This window comes from Ylistrum balloti, unplaced genomic scaffold, assembly GCF_031769215.1.
Source record: "Ylistrum balloti isolate Yb309-2 unplaced genomic scaffold, AGI_CSIRO_Ybal_v1 Utg370574, whole genome shotgun sequence".
NCBI lineage: Eukaryota > Metazoa > Mollusca > Bivalvia > Pectinida > Pectinidae > Ylistrum > Ylistrum balloti.
In genome coordinates, this window is record NW_026782359.1 from 544,263 (window position 1) to 567,417 (window position 23,155).

Sequence of the window (23,155 nt, forward strand, 5' to 3'; positions counted from 1 at the left end):
TTACCCTGTTATCTGTGTAATAACACCCATTACATAACTACCCTGTTATCTGTGTAATAACACCCATCACATAACTACCCTGTTATCAGTGTTTTAACACCTGTTATCAGTGTTATAACACCCATTACATAACTACTCTGTTATCGGTGTAATAACACCCATCACATAACTACTCTGTTATCAGAGTAATAACACTCATTACATAATTACCCTTTTATCTGTGTAATAACACCCATTACATAACTACCCTGTTATCTGTGTAATAACACCCATCATATAACTACCCTGTTATCAGTGTTTTATCACCTGTTATCAGTGTTATAACACCCATTACATAACTACCCTGTTATCAGTGTAATAACACCCATCACATTCTACTCTTGTTATCAGTGTAATAACACCCATCACATAACTACCCTGTTATCAGTGTAATAACACACATCACATTCTACTCTGTTATCAGTGTAATAACACCCATCACATACTACCGTGTTATCAGTGTAATAACACCCATCACATACTACCATGTTATCAGTGTAATAACACCCATCACATAACTACCCTGTTATCAGTGTAATAACACCCATCACATACTACCCTGTTACCAGTGTAATAACACCCATCAAATAACTACCCTGTTATCAGTGTAATAACACCCATCACATTCTACCTTGTTACCAGTGTAATAACACCCATCACATAACTACTCTGTTATCAGTGTAATAACACCCATTACATAACTACCCTGTTACCAGTGTAATAACACCCATCACATAACTACTCTGTTATCAGTGTAATAACACCCATCACATAACTACTCTGTTATCAGTGTTTTAACACCTGTTATCAGTGTTATAACACCCATTACATAACTACTCTGTTATCGGTGTAATAACACCCATCACATAACTGCTCTGTTATCAGAGTAATAACACTCATTACATAACTACCCTGTTATCTGTGTAATAACACCCATCACATACTACCATGTTATCAGTGTAATAACACCCATCACATAACTACTGTTATCAGTGTAATAACACCCATCACATACTACCCTGTTACCAGTGTAATAACACCCATCACATAACTACCCTGTTATCAGTGTAATAACACCCATCACATAACTACTGTTATCAGTGTAAATACATCCATCACATAACTACCCTGTTATCAGTGTAATTACATCTATCACATACTACCGTGTTATCAGTGTAATAACACCCATCACATAACTACCCTGTTATCAGTGTTATTACATCCATCACATAACTACTCTGTTATCAGTGTAATAACACCCAGTATATTACAATCCCTGTATTTGTACATCAGAAACCATATAGACTGAGTATCACCAATCTAGATATTGAATCTTTGTGCCGATTGGCTCTTTTTGTGAATACTCACAAAAGTTACGTAATGAACAAAATCCTATATTTGTCTTCATTTCACATGAAACTAAGTAAAATGACAAAATTTAAGCCTATTATCAAAGCGCATATTCATAACACAGAAATGATGAGTTATTTAGTCGCCCATCAACACTTCCAGGTGATAAGTTGTCTAGGTAATTCTGAAGGATGAGTCTCCCATCAGTACTTCTGGAGGATGAGTCTCCCATCAGTACTTCTGGAGGATGAGTCTCCCATCAGTACTTCTGGAGGACGGGTCTCCCATCAGTACTTCGAGTCTCCCATCAGTACTTCTGGAGGATGAGTCTCCCATCAGTACTTCTGGAGGATGGGTCTCCCATCAGTACTTCTGGAGGACGAGTCTCCCATCAGTACTTCTGGAGGATGGGTCTCCCATCAGTACTTCTGGAGGATGAGTCTCCCATCAGTACTTCTGGAGGATGAGTCTCCCATCACTACTTCTGGAGGATGAGTCTCCCATCACTACTTCTGGAGGATGGGTCTCCCATCAGTACTTCTGGAGGATGGGTCGACCATCACTACTTCTGGAGGATGGGTCTCCCATCAGTACTTCTGGAGAATGGGTCTCCCATCAGTACTTCTGGAGGACGGGTCTCCCATCAGTACTTCTGGAGGACGAGTCTCCCATCAGTACTTCTGGAGGATGAGTCTCCCATCAGTACTTCTGGAGGATGAGTCTCCCATCAGTACTTCTGGAGGATGGGTCTCCCATCAGTACTTCTGGAGGATGGGTCTCCCATCAGTACTTCTGGAGGATGAGTCTCCCATCACTACTTCTGGAGGATGAGTCTCCCATCACTACTTCTGGAGGATGGGCTCCCATCACTACTTCCCATCAGTACTTCTGGAGGATGGGTCTCCCATCACTACTTCTGGAGGATGGGTCTCCCATCAGTACTTCTGGAGAATGGGTCTCCCATCAGTACTTCTGGAGGACGGGTCTCCCATCAGTACTTCTGGAGGACGAGTCTCCCATCAGTACTTCTGGAGGATGAGTCTCCCATCAGTACTTCTGGAGGATGAGTCTCCCATCACTACTTCTGGAGGATGGGTCTCCCATCAGTACTTCTGGAGGACGGGTCTCCCATCAGTACTTCTGGAGGACGAGTCTCCCATCAGTACTTCTGGAGGATGAGTCTCCCATCAGTACTTCTGGAGGATGAGTCTCCCATCAATACTTCTAGAGGTCAACATCACATAAATCAGAACAACTGTTAAAGATTACTATAACTCTTTTCTTTATTTAGCAGTTGAATTCTGAAATGTTAACATTGTACAGCTTTAATGTTAGAATGACTTGTTACCAAATATCTGTTTGTTTTAAAAATTATACAATTTAAACTGCACCATTAGATAAATACATTTCTTGAATCTGTTGGACCAAAGTATTCCTCAGTTGTTTCAGTGAATATTGAGATTGAGAAGAATAACTCTAGTATTTTTTGTCTGAATGTTCCCCATAATGATAGTACACATGAAAGTCATACTAGAATATAAAGTAACGTTTACAAGACTAGCAGCATAAATGAATAGTCAATTATCATACCTGTGTTGACGAATGCATTCTTTATTAATGTAATTTACATTTTAATGCCCCTAGTGGGTCACTGACAATGTTTTCCTGACATTATTTGAACAAACAGTCTGTGATGTGTATAGGCTTGAATCACTATCTATAGACTTGTTTATGTATGGTTTCCTTTCCTGTTGAATCTCTGCCCTGGTGTTAGTGCTAAGAGGTCAGGTTAGGCAAAGAGATCCACAGTACAAAAAGTTCACTGTTCTGGTGTAGAGATTGTGTCAGGACTATTTATGTACCAAAGGCAGTTGTTATTGTCTAGCCTGGAATCTATTATGTTATTATGATCACGGTACTGTCAGTGGAATGTGACCTGCTACTTGTTTCCAATATTCATCAAGTCAGGTCACCCTGATATGTGTTGTTTTTTATACTGAAAACTGTAAACATGACCTGGGCTGACCTTCAGATGTCACGTAGACCTTACCATAATCACATATCAGTTTTATAGTACTATAGCAAGCTAACTGATATTGAAGAACTTTGTACATATGGTACCTAAGAAGGTAAAATAGTTGATTGTATTTAATAGTAGATAATACATGTGATACCAATAAGGATTAGGCAGTGTTTGTATGTTGGAGGCCTGAAGCTAAACTCAGGCATAGGATATCAGATCTTTGATGATATGGTATCAATACTAATGGCTTGCCATAGTTAGAAGGTGGTTTATAGTCAACAACAAGTACCTATCAGTCAAGGTCAAGGTTGAGAAGTTCCAATAGTAAACAAAACAACTTTTATATTCTTCTTTACATCACAGTAATATCAGTTCTGTCATTGACTATCACTGTAACTTGGTAATAAAAACAGAGATTTTTATATTCTGGTATTGATTACAGTCATAGCTCTGATAAAAATGGAGATTTTGTTTATATTCTATTAGTGCACTACTGTTGTAACTTTGTAATAAAAACATATTCTGTAACCATTAACCTTTCACACATAAATAGACCATCATTTGTATGATACTTGTTGAAATCTGTCATGTTCTCCTTTAAGAACAAGATGGCTTGTAGTAATATGTGATGATTATACTATTAAGGAACGTGTCATAGACTAAAAAGCAAGTGACCATGACCTTTCTTTAAGATGTTACGGACAAATACCTTGATTAACATCTCTAAATTACTTTGTCGCAAGTCCCAAACACAAGGGTCATATTTGCCCAGTAGACACCTGTAGAAACCTGGGATAAAGAGCTATTACTTTAATATTTTGTGGCTTTCAGACTTTGTCTCAAGTCCCAAACACAAGGGTCATATTTGCTCAGTAGATACCTGTAGACACCAGTAGACACCATAGACACCTGGGATAAAGAGCTATCACTTTAATGTTTTGTGGCCTTCAGACTTTGTCTCAAGTCCCAAACACAAGGGTCATATTTGCCCAGTAGACACCTGTAGAAACCTGGGATAAAGAGCTATCACTTTAATGTTTTGTGGCCTTCAGACTTTGTCTCAAGTCCCAAACACAAGGGTCATATTTGCTCAGTAGACACCTGTAGACACCATTAGACACCAGTGGACACCATAGACACCTGGGATAAAGAGCTATCACTTTAATGTTTTGTGGCCTTCAGACTTTGTCTCAAGTCCCAAACACAAGGGTTATATTTGCTCAGTAGATACCTGTAGACACCAGTAGACACCATAGACACCTGGGATAAAGAGCTATTACTTTAATGTTTTGTGGCCTTCAGACTTTGTCTCAAGTCCCAAACACAATGGTCATATTTGCTCAGTAGATACCTGTAGACACCAGTAGACACCATAGACACCTGGGATAAAGAGCTATCACTTTAATGTTTAGTGGCCTTCAGACTTTGTCTCAAGTCCCAAACACAAGGGTCATATTTGCTCAGTAGACATCTGTAGACACCATTAGACACCAGTGGACACCATAGACACCTGGGATAAAGAGCTATCACTTTAATGTTTTGTGGCCTTCAGACTTTGTCTCAAGTCCCAAACACAAGGGTCATATTTGCTCAGTAGACACCTGTAGACACCATTAGACACCAGTAGACACCATAGACACCTGGGATAAAGAGCTATCACTTTAATGTTTTGTGGCCTTCAGACTTTGTCTCAAGTCCCAAATACAAGGGTTATATTTGCTCAGTAGACACCTGTAGACACCAGTAGACACCTGTAGACACCATAGACACCTGGGATAAAGAGCTATCACTTTAATGTTTTGTGGCCTTCAGACTTTGTCTCAAGTCCCAAACACAAGGGTTATATTTGCTCAGTAGACACCAGTAGACACCTGTAGACACCATAGACACCTGGGATAAAGAGCTATCACTTTAATGTTTTGTGGCCTTCAGACTTTGTCTCAAGTCCCAAACACAATGGTTATATTTGCTCAGTAGACACCTGTAGACACCAGTAGACACCTGTAGACACCTGGGATAAAGAGCTATCACTTTAATGTTTAGTGGCCTTCAGACTTTGTCTCAAGTCCCAAACACAAGGGTCATATTTGCTCAGTAGACACCTGTAGACACCAGTAGACACCTGTAGACACCTGGGATAAAGAGTTATCACTTTAATATCATGTGATCTTCACCTTCTTTCAAGGCATTGCTAAGGCGTTCGGTTCTCTGTTGAGAGTCGGTCTGTGGAAAAAGCTTCAAAAAAGCAAAATTACTGGGAGTTATTTTTAAGTTATATGATAATACCAAATCATATGTTAAAAATGTATGTGAACAATCTGATTTGTTTGATTGTGAGAACGGGGTAAAACAGGGGAAATTTTATCAACATGTATTTGCAATTTTTTTTAAATGATTTAAAAATATGTCTAGATGAAAAAAATGTAAGTTGTCTTGAAACAATAGACAAACTTTGTATTGATGAGATTAGAATGTATCTTAAACCATTCATTATCTTGTATGCTGATGATACCATTCTGGTATCAGAAATACCAGATGTTTAACAATTAGCACCAGATGAATTTGAACAGCATTGTAATACATGGAAGTTCATTATTAACTCAAGGAAAACTGAAGTTGTCATTTTCTTAAAAAGGAAATGTACAAGAACTCCCCATTTTACATTATGTAACATAGAATTAGATATACTTGAAGGGTGTACCTATCTAGGTATTTTATCTAACTTCAACTGTAGCTTTTTAAAGTAACGAAAAAAATTGCTGAACAAGCACAGAAATCAGTTTTTGCAGTCTTTAAGAAATTAAAAAACATATCACTACCAGTTGATTTATAATTGAAAATATTTGATTCATTAATCATACCAGTTCTCCTGTATTCATCAAAAGTATAGGGGTTTGAAAATATAAATATTCTATTAAAAAATCCTTGTGCAGTTTTGTAAAAATATACTTAAAAAGCACAGCTAATTTGTTTATGGTAAACTGGGAAGATACCCACTAGACATTGAAATTAAATAATAGTATTCTGGCATCAGTTGATTACTGCTTAGAAGTTATCAAGTACTATCTATAAATCAATATACATGTTATAAGAAAATGGAACCATGTCATTTAAATGGCTCACAAGTGTTAAAGAAATTATATTCGAAACTTAATTATGTCAGGTACTATCCTTTTCTAAAGATGAAATTAAAACATTGGTAAAAGATAGACTCAAGGATCAATATATACAGAAATTATTCTATGATTTTCTTAACTTTTCTAAAGGGCAAAATTTGAACAAGAAAAATATATGATTAAGGTTGATACTAAAGATAGGAAGTTTGATACTTCAAATAAGCATTTACCTGTAGAAACAGGAAGATGGTTAGGTATTCCTCGTCAAGATAGAACCTGTACTTTATATAACTCTGACATTCAAATAAGCATTTATCTGTAGAAACAGGAAGATGGTTAGGTATTCCTCGTCAAGATAGAACCTGTACTTTATATAACTCTGACATTCAAATAAGCATTTATCTGTAGAAACAGGAAGATGGTTAGGTATTCCTCGTCAAGATAGAACCTGTACTTTATATAACTCTGACATTCAAATAAGCATTTATCTGTAGAAACAGGAAGATGGTTAGGTATTCCTCGTCAAGATAGAACCTGTACTTTATATAACTCTGACATTCAAATAAGCATTTATCTGTAGAAACAGGAAGATGGTTAGGTATTCCTCGTCAAGATAGAACCTGTACTTTATGTAACTCTGACATTCAAATAAGCATTTATCTGTAGAAACAGGAAGATGGTTAGGTATTCCTCGCCGAGATAGAACCTGTACTTTATATAACTCTGACATTGAAGTTATCATGTTAACTATATGTATGTGACCTCTTGTTACACATGTGTGTCAGAGTGATTGAATAAAACCTTGAAACTTCAAGGTTACAAGTGTCAGATTAGAAAATCTATGAGGGTCCTGTGATCCACACACTGTCTATATCCTTGGTATTAGTCTGTCCAATAAAGTCCTATATAAACAGTAGACCCATCAATCAATTGCTACTATTCTTGATTATGTATTGAAATTAATTATAAGTTAAATTCATGTTTGACTGTGTTGACCTTCAGCAATAGCTGTGTTGCTGGCAGTATTAAATATAGTGTAATATTGGCAGTATCAAGGATCTGGCCATTTGCCTGCGCTATCTATACGAATGTCACAGATTATAGCGGTACATGTTTGTGCACTCGCTTTCCTTCCTTGACCTTGAGGTAAAGTGTTTATTTATTGCAGTAATCTATGAATAGGGTTCCTGACACACCAGCTACATGTTGAATATGCAAAGTGTTATTCATGCCATTGAAATCCCTTTTCCTCTTGATTGTCTTTGGTTTTATATATGAATATATATTTGATAGATTCCATTCTACATGATTTCCTTGAGTCGTAATCCTACAGTACCTTATAATAATGTTGTATTTTTTAAGTTGAGTTTCAGTGATGAAATTTATAATTATAGAATTACCAAGTGTAATAATTCTCTGTGACACACCCAAAATACAGGGTTTATTTACACTTCAGCTGATGGTCAAATACAACATCAAATTTATCCTGTAATGATAATACAAAAAGTCTGACCTAGACACTGTTATTGTGTCATATGATATGGATATTTTGTAGAGCATTGAAGTAGTAGTTGTAGGTAGTTCTGCTAAACAGCACTTCTATAACTATAGATATTAACAGTTTTGTCAGTAGGCATGGGCATAGGATTAAGAAAATTTTAATGTAGTCCCAAGCTTATTTAAACTGCTCTGCTTAAATGGGAGGAAACCAGAGTACCCAGGAGGAACAAGGATATCTAGGTAAAAGGAGAATGTGTTACCACTGTGCTAACTGACCATCGAGAAAGCAGTGGCCAGAAAGCTGAGGAAAATTGAATATCTTGTGCAAAAAATTGACATATCTGAATCACTTTTGCAAGATGTTGCAAGAATAATTGAAAGTTGGACATATTAATAGCAACCTTGAGAGTGTTTTTTAGGTATTCAGATATAATTTAACTTTGCACCCTTTAACACATAATACTCTACATTGTACCTGTAGATCTTTTAAGACCGAAAGAAGAACGGTCAACTTAATCATATCAGATTGTAATATTTTTAGACTTTCATAATCTTCTGTTTTGGCAGTACTAAACAGCTACCTTTAATGTATGATACCTGTACTTAGCATTTTATTTCAACTAGCATTAATCAGTTTACATATACACAAGGCAATGGATGGCCACCAACACTGGTTGTGCATGTTGTATAAACTTTGGAGATATGCCAATATTCATGGTTTTTTGGATGTTTGTATTCCATATGAGAAGTATGCATAACTTTGGCATTACTTTTTAGCCTAGTGTGTACTTTTTCTAGACATGTATCAAATAATCCTAGAAACATTTTTGACTTCTTTCTTTCTTTTTTTTTTTTTTTAATAAGGATAATTTTTTCTTTGTTGTGTTGTTTTTCTCCTTATGACCGGTAAAGGAAATTTTTTTTACGCTGTCACAAGTCCTTAATTATTATTTTTTTTTTAACAATTTCTTCTAGTGAACCCTAAGTCTTAGGATGATGGTATAATCAATATCCAATGGCTGACTACAGAGGTTCTACATTGTTCTTAACACCTTGACCTGACTTTGTGTGAAAGGTTAATTTTGTTTATTGTTCAAATGATTGACAACCTGTATGAAAGGAGACAATGAACAACACCATATGGTATATGGTGTGGCCAGTAGTTTGTTTGGGCGACAGGAAAAACCCCAGACAGATTTCAGTGACATTTTATACCTTAAATGTAAATTATATGGTCCCCAATCCAATCCAACCTAACCTAATTTTTTTTAAACATTTTCTTCTAGTGAACCTTAAGTCTTAGGATGATGGTATAATAAATATCCAATAGCTGACTACAGAGATTATTTAAATAAGTTTACCTTGGCCGCCATGTGGTGATGGGCGGAGCCAAAATTGACTGAAATTTCAAATATCGTCTTCTCAATACCCATTTGTGGTAAAATCAAACACTCTACATGGGTGGCAGAGTCTAGAAGGGCCTTACCAAAATTGTAAATTTCATGATCCCAGGGTCTCACATTGTCCCTTTGGAAGGGTTGAAGGTTAAAGTAGTTTATTAGGTCACCATTGTATAATAATAAGTTGCAATCACATTAAAATTCTCCTTTCCATGTTTAAATAGCAGTTTTCATTTTCTCTATTCTATGCTACACATTCGTTCCAATTGCTGCATTGTGCAATTATAGGAAATAAATATTATAAAAAACATTAATAATCAACTTCATTCTAAGGAGTGAAGCTTTTGGCTGAATGGAGCTGCATAAACAAAGTTACTCAAATAAATAGTAGGTTTTATTTTGAAAATGTACCATGCATACATAATTAGCTAACAGGATATTATAAGGATTCTGATATTATTAGGGACAGGTGGCGAGCCCAATAACCGCACAACGATGGCCTTGCCATGATCCCTCCCATGATAGTCTCGTGGGGACTGCATGTCTGTAACCTGTATAAATGTCTCTATGCGTGGCTGTTCCATGGTAGCTTTTGTTACCTTCTCAAATGACATGTTGACACTTTCTGTAAACAAGTCAGACAAGGAAAGTTTGATGTGTGATTCAAAGACAAGCCACAGTCTTACAATGTGTTAGTCTATCAGTAAATGATAGGTAAACATGCTGATTAACTGCTAATATACTGATGAAAACCAATTATCAAGCGACAGTAGATTCTACTTTAGTGATAAATATACATTATTCAGCCATAAAGTTTTCTGTTCTTATGATTGATATTCTGCACACAGGGCCTAAATATTCACACCTGTTACAGTAATGAGCCTTTGAACAAATTCCAGTCAGTAAAATTGATTTATCACACACAGATCTGAAGAAGTTTGTTAGAATCAGAGGTTGATTGTGAATTCTTTGTTAATTATAAGGCTGCAATCATTATGATATTCGAGACATATTTATTTACTTGTAGATATAATCTCTACTTTCAACATTAATTTTGCAGTCTTTTCTTCACTAATGAGATTGTCTTTGACTACCATAACATCTAGAAAGTCTTACACTGTGGATCTAAAGTTGTCACACTACCAGACTGATGGATTGTATCAGAGAGTCTCTTGACATGTACATTGTGTTTTGTAATTTATATCAATACTAACTGAAACATGCAAATTACAGAGGTTTTCATGAGAGCACAGAGTAGTAATTTATTATCAGTAATATCTGGGTATTGCATCTGTCTGCCTTTCTGTATGTCATTGGCAGCAAGGAAAAACAACATGTGTATCAGGATCTATGCTTAAGGTCCAGTTAACAAAATCCTGTCTATTGTGGTCTATTTAAAGGGTCCAGACTTAACTAAACCCTGTCTATTGTGGTCTGTTTAAAGGGTCCAGACTTAACTAAACCCTGTCTATTGTGGTCTATTTAAAGGGTCCAGACATAACTAAACCCTGTCTATTGTGGTCTGTTTAAAGGGTCCAGACATAACTAAACCCTGTCTATTTTGGTCTATTTAAATGGTCCAGACTTAGCTGAACCCCGTCTATTGTGATCTGTTTAACTGGTCCAGACTTAACTAAACCCTGTCTGTTGTCTATTTATAGCATCCTGTGTCAATGAAACCCTGTCTATTGTGATCTACAATGTATTTATAGGGTCCATTTTTAAGGAAACCCTGTCTATTGTGATCAGTTGATAGGATCCTGTGTCAATGAAACCCTGTCTTTTGTTATCTTTTTATGGATCCCAATGTTAAGAAAATCCTGTCTATTGTGATCTATTTATCAGGTCCAGTGTTAATGAAACCTTGTCTAATGTAATCTATTTATAGTGTCCATTGTTAAGGAAACCCCGTCTGTTGTGATCTATTTATAGGGTCCATAGTTAAGGAAACCCTGTCTGTTGTGATCTATTTATAGGGTCCATAGTTAAGGAAACCCTGTCTGTTGTGATCTATTTATAGGGTCCATTGTTAAGGAAACCCCGTCTGTTGTGATCTATTTATAGGGTCCATTGTTAAGGAAACCCTGTCTGTTGTGATCTGTTCATAGGACCCAGTGTTAAGGAAACCCTTTCTTTTGTGATCTTTCCTTAGAGCTTAATAATCAATTTGTATTGTAATCAGTTGAAATGACCTCTCCCACAACATAAATAGCCGCTAGTCAGCTGATTGGTTATCTTATGTTTCTCAAGTTTAATTCCTTTTATCCTTGTTCTGGAAATCTCGGTGGAAAGAAAGATTCAATAAGATCTGAATTGCTTGTATCTTCCAGTTTAGGTATCAACTGCGACTTTTAAATGTTACAATTTCTATCACGAAATTTGCCTTTATTACCATTTTATATCCCATTTTTGTTTTAACCACCCATGGTATAACGTCAGAGCTGATGTTTCTTCTTCTTCTATGGAAAGAAGATATAATTACTTATTCATTTTTGTACAGCATCTTTTAATCTGTTGATACTTAAATTTATATACAAAATGCTTACTGTCTTCAAAATCTTAACTTAGAAAAAGTAGGTAGATTGCTATACTATTATTAGGTTGGACCCTTTTCAATTTTATGAATGTTTCCAATCATGGGTAGCTCACTAATCCAGTGTTAAGGAAACCTTATCTATGTACAGGAAACCAAATCCTTTATTTACAGGACAGCAGACCTGTATGTATAGGGTACCAGACCTCTATGTACAAGACATCAAACCTCTATGTACAAGACATCAGACCTCTGTGTACAGGACAGCAGACCTGTCTGTATAGGGCACCAGACATCTATGTACAAGACCATCAGACCTCTGTGTACAGGACAGCAGACCTGTATGTACAGGGCACCAGACCTCTATGTACAGGACACCAGGTCTCTATGTACAAGGCACCAGACCTGTATGTAAAGGAAACCAGACCTCTATGTATAGGACATCAGACCTCTGTGTACAGGACACCAGACCTCTATGTACAGGACACCTGGTCTGTATGTACAGGGCACCAGACCTCTTTGTACAGGACACCTGACCTTTACATACAGGACATAAGACCTATATGTACAGGGCGCCAGAGATCTCAATGTTAAAACAGGAGACCTCAATTTCTGTGCAGGACACTACACCTCTTTGTAGAGGACACCTTGAAGTAAAAGGCACCAGACATCTATATTTTATACAGGGCACCTTACAATTGTATACAGGATACTAGACTTCGCTGTCCCTGATCTATACATGTATCACCTGTAAGGAGACATTTCAAAAGTACACTTCAACTTGGGTGTATTAAATCTATATAATCATCATCCCCTTTATCACAGTTGTTTGGATTTTGTACAAGTTAGTCCAAGGCCATGCCAGTAAATATATGCTGGTTTTGTTTATTACTGATAAGGCGACTGACTGTCCTTGACTCCTTAGTTTTTGTTCAGCTGTCACAGGCAGTGTTTACTCATTTGTCTTACCTATCAATGAGGTGTTTAACAAACAGACCATTTCTTTACTGCACTATATCAGACTAGCAGATTAAGTTATGGAGGATATCCTTTAAACAAGCCAGGTCCTTTTAAACAAATATTGCCATATCTCCATCACACACTATATGCTTGAGGTTAGGTATAGATATATATATATATTATTTGGACCATTGTTACACAACTGATGAAGGAAGACAATTTTTGACTCCTACATTTATCTGAATTGGACATGAACTCACAATCTATAGCACCAAATTCCAAAGTCAAGAAATTTTGCAACTGCCTAACCATTACATCACCAAGACATCCCCAAAATAAGGATGCTTAGAAGTGGTAGTGTATAGACAGCTAGCTACATGATCATAGTAGCAAGTTGTCATGATCTGAAGGTTTCAGATTTGAAATACCTGTCAATATTGTGTCTGACTTATATATATATATATATGTGTGTGTGTGTGTGTGTGTGTGTGCATGCGTGCATGTCCCTTTAAAAGGGTAGGGTTCCTTTTAAGGAAACATGTTAAAGATTTGCCAAAATATTTATTGATCTTAAGCTTGGTTTTCTTTTTACTGACAGCAGGGAATGTGGTATAGAATTACTGAGGGTCAGAAGCACATAATTATGTGTAAAACATTAAATTATGTATCTGTTAAAAGTACTTGGTTCAGATCCCACCCATAACCAAATTTTTCCTGCTGCAGTTGTATTCATAGATACCTGGAAATTGTAAAAGGGAAGTATTTTCACTGTATAGGTGACATTTAGCAACATCAGTGTCATAGTGTTGTGGAGTTGTCTCCCTTTGTGAAGTAGGTGTACTCATGTCATTGATTAGTTTGCACTCTACTCCATTACTTACAACTCAGTTATAAGAAATGTTAATTGTATAAATGATACATGTAGGTTTCAAAGAACTGGAGCAGCTAGAGTGCAAATAGATTTAATAGGTTAAACATGAAAGTACTGATCACAGTGAATTCTGGCCCTGCTTTTTACACATATATATGTATACCCTTCTAAACATGTCCTGATGGACAGAGTATACAGATCAACAGAGCAGCCCTGGGAAGGATACAATATAGATTGGTATATGTTTTTATATAACTCTTTTACCATTACAGTGACATTTTTGTAGTGTTTTACAGTCTAGATTTGATTGATGAGTGTTTCTCCTAACTAAAAAGTGTCTTATAATAACTCTTAGTTTATATATATTATGTTGTGTTGGTAATAACCTTGTGTACAAGATATCACATGCATCCCAGATTTAGCATCATACTTCTACCAAGGTCTATACCTGATTACATTTTGATAGTCCTAGTCAAAGGTCATTGTTGACCACTTTTGTGTGTACAAAATTAGCCCTTCATAAGTGAACCCCTTTATACATGGAGAAGGAAAAAGAAAGCGATGAGGGGGTTAGTGTATATGTCTATGAGCCCCTACCCACTTTGATTTTATAAGCCCACTATCTGGTGTGGGCTATTCAAATCGCTCTGCATCCATGGTCCATAGATCCGTTTGTAAACAGTTTTTGTTATTGCTATTTCTTGAGAGTATTGGATGGATCTGTCTCAAATTGCTAATGTAGGTTCCTTTTGGTCCTTAGTTGTGCTTATTTGATTTTGGGTCTGATCAAATAAACAAAATGGAGTACAGGTGGCCATCTTGTATTTTAACTTTGAAAGTTTGTTATTGCTATATCTTGAGAAGTACTGGATGGATCTTTCTGAAATTTCATAAGTAGGTTCCACTTTGTCACTGGTTGTGTCCATTTGATTTTGGGACCGATCAGAAAAACAAAATGGCCAAAAGGTGGCCGTCATGGATTTTGACTTTGAAAGTTTGTTTTCGCTGTTTCTTGAGAAGTACAGGATGGATCTTTTTTAAATTTCACATGTATGTTCCCCTTTGTCCCCCTCGTTGTGCACATTTGATTTTGGGTGTGATAAAAATACAAAATGGCTGACAGCCAGTCATCTTGGATTTTGACTTTGAAAGTTTGTTATCACTATTTCTTGAGAACTACTCTATATATAAATCTTTCTCAAATTTCTTGTATAGGTTCTTTAAGGTCCCTAATTGTGCCTGTTTGAGTTGGGACTGAAGAGAAAAACAAAATGGTGGAAGACGGCCATCTTGGATTTTATTAATAAATTTTAAAATGGAAGAAATTTAGAAATATTGTAGTCACCTGGTTAAGCAAACAAGGTCTAGCATTGTAAATACCTGAGCCAGAGTGGTCAGCCTACAGGTAGATATATCACTCCTGTTATAAAGGTATTGTGTTGGGATACCACATTTTCTGACTCACACAATAGAAGTTAGACAGCTAGGGTCACTAACATCTACATAAGGATTCCAAGGTTAGCACACTGATAAGACGATTCAGAAACAGATTTACTTATACTAGGCTACAAGTCAAATTGAATCTTTTTATAATGCTTTTAGAAATCTGTTTTTAATTTTATATATTGTATCATTTTAATTTCTGTGACAAAAGTCATCAGACTAGGTCTCTGTTATTGTACTCACCACTTAATCTGTTTTGTTATCAATAGCTATTAATTTGAATAGTCTCAGGTTCCAGGATTTGTCTGATTATAGGGAGTTCCTTGGGGCTTAAAATCACAAACCGACCATCTTCCCCACTGAGCTCAAGCACTCAATTCCAGAGGTGAAGGTCACTTCAAGCCCCATTTACTGTGTAAAGGTATAAGGATAGCAACATACAGGGACTTACGTATCTGGTATTTGGCAGTGGGCCACCGTGGCTTAGTGGTTAATGTATCCTGTAAGTATGGGACTTCTCCTTTGCCCAGTCATGGCATGTCCTCAAATGACACTGGCTGTAAATATGACATAAAGCACCAATAAACTTAACTATTTCAGCAGTAATATATAATTAAAATCTACTGAGTAACATGGGCTGATGTATCAGGTTTTGTTCATGTTGCATCATCCTTAAACAACTCATGTTACCACTACTCCTCTGAAACAGTCTTAAGGATCTCCTGTAATCTGTCAGTACACATGTTCCTTCATCCTTAAACAACTCATGTTACCACTACTCCTCTGAAACAGTCTTAAGGATCTCCTGTAATCTGTCAGTACACATGTTCCATCATCCTTAAACAATTTATGTTACCACTACTCCTCTGAAACAGTCTTAAGGATCTCCTGTAATCTGTCAGTACACATGTTCCATCATCCTTAAACAATTTATGTTACCACTACTCCTCTGAAACAGTCTTAAGGATCTCCTGTAATCTGTCAGTACACATGTTCCTTCATCCTTATGTATGTTTCCAGATTGATTTGATTTTTAAGATAACCACCATGGTCATATTGGGGTTTGACCGGTAAAATTTGTTATAGATATTTCACCAAAAGTGTAAGAGGTGATACATAAAGATTATAATAATGTGTTCTCCTTGGTCCCTAGTTCTAAGTGATTTTCATTATGCTGCTTTGTCATGATGGCTACCATGGCCTCCATCTTGTTTTTGCTATGTGTTGGTGGTATACATTTCCTTGAGAGCATATCTAGTACACTTTTTTCATATAGGAACATCAAACATGGTGAGTGGGTACATTCTGGCAAGTCTGACTTTTTCATTCATGTTGAATCACCAAACTTGCTGTATTAAAACATATTAGGCAAAAGGTGATTTGCATGACGTAATAAGGTCACTGTGACCTATATCTTTTATCTTTGACCTTGTGTAAACAAACATTTTGTTCTGAGCATATCTCCACCCCTAAAGCCCCTTATTAGTATTCATGCCTTTCTCTCGCCCGAGTGAGTGCCATGATTCCTCAGGGATCTTTAGTTTTTATTTCAGATAATTGGTAATGGACAAAAGGGAAGCATTCATCAGACTGCACTTTCATTGTAATATGACCTCATTCAGATTCCACAATTATATCTATCAGATACTAACTTTATAAATTAATTGAAATCTGATTCCTTTGTGCATGTCTTCAGAATTTGTGTGGCTATATTTCAAATAAGCTCCAACAATCTAGTCTCATTATAAAACAGGTTTGTAAGATGTTTACAGTGTTACAATAAGGCATAGTATGGATGGTTGAGGGGGAAATAATGTACCTATATTATCACGTTATTAGACATGCAGCTAGGTGTATTTTTGGTACATGTGATTATATACAGATAACTTCCTGAGAGGTTTCTCATCATCACACAAACACAACATGTGAAGATTCTACGTTTCATTGACTCCATAACATCTTAGCGCCGTAAGCCAGCAGTTTACATCATGTGACAGTAATTACTATATCTCTCTTGTTTCCACTACTTCCACTGACCAGTACTGACCTGTGGTCATTATGAAGGTATCTTATTATAGACTGCTTTTTTATTCATTAAGTTGATAAATAGCAAGCATAGCTTGAGTGGCCCAACATATTCAGCAAGTCACATGTGAAGAAAAAAGTGAAAAGGTTTCATCCATACTGTCAGTATAATTAACTATGTTAGTAGCTCACCTGGTTCAAAAGGGTAGTTCACCATTTTTAGGTTTACAATTTCTTCATACGACATATTCATTTACTTTGATTAGAATGGAAGTCCTGGGTGTTTGATATTCACAAGTGGTGGGGCTGAACCCCAAGGAGACTGAGGCAATAGATCGAATTTAATTTTGCTTCTGACAGAAATGACAGGGAAAAAGGGAAAATGGAGAAATCTATTCAAATTCCTTATACTGTTTGGATGAAGGTATTCCGGCTAAATTTGTTCAAAAGTATTGTGGGGTAATGGGAACGGATTTTGTATCAATGGTGATTCTTGATCCCTTAGGGCTTGAGGGGTGAGGCCTTAAAGAAGAAATTTAGCAAATTCTTTAAAATCCTCTTTTTTCTGTAGGAATGTTGAGATTTTGTCCAATTTGGTCTGACACATTCTGACACCTGGGTGATGGTGAGTTATTTTTGTAAGAACAATAGGTCTCACCCTCCATAGGTCTAAGGGGGAGGTCCCAATAGGGTATAGATAAGTGTTATGTTTGAAATCCATTTTCTGTTTCAATGAAAGTATTTTGAGTACGTTTTGCTTCAAATATGCTCAGGTGATGAGTTTTATGTAAGTCAAGGGTTTGCATGTAGAAGAGTAGGGCCCAATATTGGAAATAGAGCTTAGAGTTTAAAATCACACTTTTTCTGCTTGGATGTAGATATTTCATTGAAGTCTAGTTGAAGCTTTAAGGCAGGTGACTTTTACAAAATCGACAAAATTGCTGAAAGAGCAGTGATTCAATATTTGCATAAGAAAGGTCTTTACATCTAAGGATATCCATACTGATATGGTAGCAATACTAGGGAATGATGTCCCTTCATATACTACAGTGAAAAAGTCGCATTGAGGCTCATAAATATTGTTGGCAAAAGTTTATAGATACTGAAGAGAATTATGTTGAAAAATAATGCAATATGTCTGTCTAAAATCAAACCCTTAGATATCAGGCTCACAACCCATCTATCAGACCTATATATATTTGTTTCACATCAAAGGCTATTTAGTACTGCTGTAATGGGACAGCAGGTTGGTATATCAATATTTAACCATTGAACAGTTAAGTTGATACATGATATAAAATGTTAATTGGTTGTATTGATTGAGTATCTGAGTAAATAGACAAATATAATGTCATATGTTGGGGAGAGAAAGGGGGAGATCTTATATCGTATTTTGTTATTGGGGAGAGGGAGATACTACCAGTACTTGGTTATTTGGGAGGGGGGATACTACCAGTACTTGGTTATTTGGGACAGGGAGATACTACCAGTACTTGGTTATTTGGGAGGGGGAGATAATACCAGTACTTGGTTATTTGGGAGGGGGGATACTACCAGTACTTGGTTATTTGGGAAGGGGGATACTACCAGTAATTGGTTATTTGGGAGGGCGAGATAATACCAGTACTTGGTTATTTGGGAGGGGGGATACTACCAGTACTTGGTTATTTGGGAGGGGGAGATAATACCAGTACTTGGTTATTTGGGAGGGGGGATAATACCAGTACTTGGTTATTTGGGAGGGGGAGATAATACCAGTACTTGGTTATTGTTGACAGGGAGATACTACCAGTACTTGGTTATTTGGGAGGGGGGATACTACCAGTACTTGGTTATTGTTGACAGGGAGATACTACCAGTACTTGGTTATTTGGGAGGGAGAGATACTACCAGTAATTGGTTATTGGGGAGGAGGAGAAACTACCAGTTAATAAAGTATTATAAAGTGCCTACAAACGTTAAGGCCACATGATTGTGTTCACTCACTGATACACACAGACTACATGCTCGCTCTCTACCCACACACATTTAGGTCAAGTTCAGTTTGTCTGCACTCTCAAGTTCAAGATCAGGCTAAATATAACCTATGAGGTGTTTTTTTTTCTGATTAACATTGTCTGTGTTCCTGTTAAGTACCATAAGGTCAGAGAGGTGTGTGATATAGCTGTATCACCTACTGGAATATCAGGACAGATCCATACAAAACATCCTCATGCTCTTATAAATTTTTTTCTCCATTCTAAAAAATTGATGAACCTAAATGACAAATTTCAACTCAAAGTAACTGAACATATCATTTTGAAATTTTATTGTTTCATTTTATGGGAACAGCTGACTAAAATATATGTTTTGATCCAGAATATGTCCAGATCCAGATATTTGAGGTTGTGGTCTAGGATTGTTTGTAATGTTGATACTGTCCTGTTCCAATGTCAGTTTTATAACCACCATCTATAACGGTACAGGAGACCTTATATAAGCCATAGATCCTGACCTCTATTTAGCCTGAAATTTCAATACTCTAGCTGTCTTAGTTAGGAAACCAAATCCTAGTCACCTGATCTTGACCCTGAATAAGGTCAGTACTAATTACATTTGTGTAACTTTAATATGATAATGAGTATAATGTGTCCAGTTACAGCTTTGAAAATGTTAAAGGTCCAAGGTAAAACATTTTCCTTCCAATGGAATGTAAAGTTTTGCATTATTGACTTAAATATCCAGGTGAATGATACAGGCCCTCATTGACATACAAGGACTCTGGGAACGGCTATTGTTGAATAGGATCATATTGTACTGTGACCAAAGTAACCAAATATATCCAAAGAAATTAATGGAGTGATCAATGACATTACCCATCACTGTGCAGTCTGTAGTCTTATCATCTCAGATATCTGCTGTAAAGTGCTAGATGACCCTTACCATCTTCAAAATCACATTTCCTGTGATTGAATGCCAAAATTGCGAATGTTTCAAGCTGTATTTTCCCAAGATATGTTTTGCCAACACTATTACATAACAGGTAAAAATTACAAGCCCCTTAGGCCTTTTGATTCCTGAGGAACCAGTTGTCTGTGTATTGATTCTGTGACAGCTATATCAGACATTAATTAGTCTGGTCCTTTACAGTGTACCTGGGCTCATTGGTGTGATGATAGTGTATAAGCAGATCTTTCGTCCTGAACAGTAATCCCCTTTGATAAGATTACTTCAGTTGCATTCCTGATGTAAAATCATTACCTTTTTACCTCAACTTGTCATTTTTAATTTGAAGAAATTTACCAGCTATAGAAAGGCATTCTTCCTGTCTATAAAGAACTGCCATATACCTGGTGTAGACAGTTTGTTATCTCCTGTCTATAAAGAACTGCTATATACCTGGTGTAGACAGTTTGTTATCTCCTGTCTATAAAGAACTGCCATATACCTGGTGTAGACAGTTTGTTATCTCCTGTCTATAAAGAACTGCCATATACCTGGTGTAGACAGTTTGTTATCTCCTGTCTATAAAGAACTGCCATATACCTGGTGTGGACGGTGATGTTAGTTTATCTCCTGTTTTTAAAGAAAATGCATTGTTGTAGACCATTATTGGCTGAGGTTAGCTAGTCTAATGCTAGAAAACATAGGCATACATGCCATTTCCAACAGTCATTTCATGACAGAAAATCTAAATATAAAAAATATTCAATTTTTATGACCATAATTTTTAAACTTTCATATTTTATAATATTTTTCCCAATCACCATTTCATTATTTTCATTTCTGCGATTATATTGTAAAAAGAAATAGACACAGGACATACATGTCACATTGTAGATATCTACTTGACATATGGTTGCCATGTGATATCTAGGTAAGATGATAAGTAAATGTTATTCTAGCACTGACCAGTGGTTGCATTTGTTTTTGTTTTGCAGAGAGGAGATTGTGGACTTTCAGAAAGGTGACCAGCACATCATGCAGTATAAACCCATATCACCGCTGGTGGCTTCTGGAGCAGTGACGCTAATCTGATAACAGCAATGACTCTAATCTGATGGGAGCAGTGACTCTACTCTGATGGGAGCAGTGACTCTACTCTGATGGGAGCAGTGACTTTACTCTGATGAGAGTAGTGATTTTACTCTGATGGGAGCAGTGACTCTACTCTGATGGGAGGAGTGACTCTAATCTGATGGGAGTAGTGACTCTACTCTGATGGGAGTAGTGACTCTACTCTGATGGGAGTAGTAACTCTACTCTGATGGGAGCAGTGACTCTACTCTGATGGGAGCAGTGACTCTACTCTGATGGGAGCAGTGACTCTACTCTGATTGGAGCAGTGACTCTACTCTGATGGGAGTAGTGACTCTACTCTGATGGGAGCAGTGACTTTACACTGATGGGAGTAGTGATTTTACACTGATGGGAGTAGTGACTCTACACTGATGGGAGGAGTGACTCTACTCTGATGGGAGCAGTGACTTTACACTGATGGGAGTAGTGATTTTACACTGATGGGAGTAGTGACTCTACACTGATGCTAGTAGTGACTTTACTCTGATGGGAGCAGTGACTCTACTCTGATGGGAGCAGTGACTCTACTCTGATGGGAGCAGTGACTTTACACTGATGGGAGTAGTGATTTTACACTGATGGGAGTAGTGACTCTACACTGATGGGAGGAGTGACTCTACTCTGATGGGAGTAGTGGCACTAATCTGATTAAAGTGGTGCTAGTCTGAGTTGAGCAGTGAGGCTAATCTGAAAAGAGAGGTGACACTTATATAACTTAAGTCATTATGCTAATCTTAACAAAGTTGTGATGCTAAAACTGGCCCAAACAGCAATGCTAGAATAGAACAGTGATGCTTCATCTACAAAACAGCTAGACCTGGGTCCACAGCAGTGACTTTGATCTAAATAGAACTGGGACCAGTGCAGTGACATTGATCTAACTAGAACTGGGACCAGTGCAGTGACATTGATCTAACTAGAACTGGGACCACAGCAGTGACATTGATCTAACTAGAACTGGGACCAGTACAGTGACATAGATCTAACTAGAACTGGGACCAGTACAGTGACATTGATCTAACTAGAACTGGGACCAGTTTGAGACATTGATCTAACTAGAACTGGGACAACAGCAGTGCGATTGATCTAACTAGAACTGGGAGCACAGCAGTGACATTGATCTAACTAGAACTGGGACCAGTACAGTGACATTGATCTAACTAGAACTGGGACCAGTACAGTGACATTGATCTAACTAGAACTGAGACCAGTACAGTGACATTGATCTAACTAGAACTGGGACCAGTACAGTGACATTGATCTAACTAGAACTGGGACCAGTACAGTGACATTGATCTAACTAGAACTGGGACCAGTACAGTGACATTGATCTAAGTAGAACTGGGACCAGTGCAGTGACATTGATCTAACTAGAACTGGGACCAGTACAGTGACATTGATCTAACTAGAACTGAGACCAGTACAGTGACATTGATCTAACTAGAACTGGGACCAGTACAGTGACATTGATCTAACTAGAACTGAGACCAGTACAGTGACATTGATCTAACTAGAACTGGGACCAGTACAGTGACATTGATCTAACTAGAACTGGGACCAGTACAGTGACATTGATCTAACTAGAACTGGGACCAGTACAGTGACATTGATCTAACTAGAACTGGGACCAGTACAGTGACATTGATCTAACTAGAACTGGGACCAGTACAGTGACATTGATCTAACTAGAACTGAGACCAGTACAGTGACATTGATCTAACTAGAACTGGGACCAGTACAGTGACATTGATCTAACTAGAACTGGGACCAGTCAGTGACATTGATCTAACTAGAACTGGGACCAGTACAGTGACATTGATCTAACTAGAACTGGGA

General features: G+C 37.1%; 1 protein-coding gene across 1 annotated transcript in view; it reads left to right on the top strand.

Moving 5' to 3' along the window:
- The window catches only part of LOC132556535 (DNA replication complex GINS protein SLD5-like), a 37,612-nt gene extending 16,220 nt beyond the window's left edge, over window positions 1-21,392 (top strand). The window contains exon 7 of the mRNA XM_060220948.1: window positions 21,181-21,392. Coding sequence (XP_060076931.1) covers window positions 21,181-21,277 — 97 coding nt within the window. The 3' untranslated portion in view covers window positions 21,278-21,392. The remainder of the gene's footprint in view (window positions 1-21,180) is intronic.
- The last annotated feature ends 1,763 nt before the right edge of the window (window positions 21,393-23,155 follow it).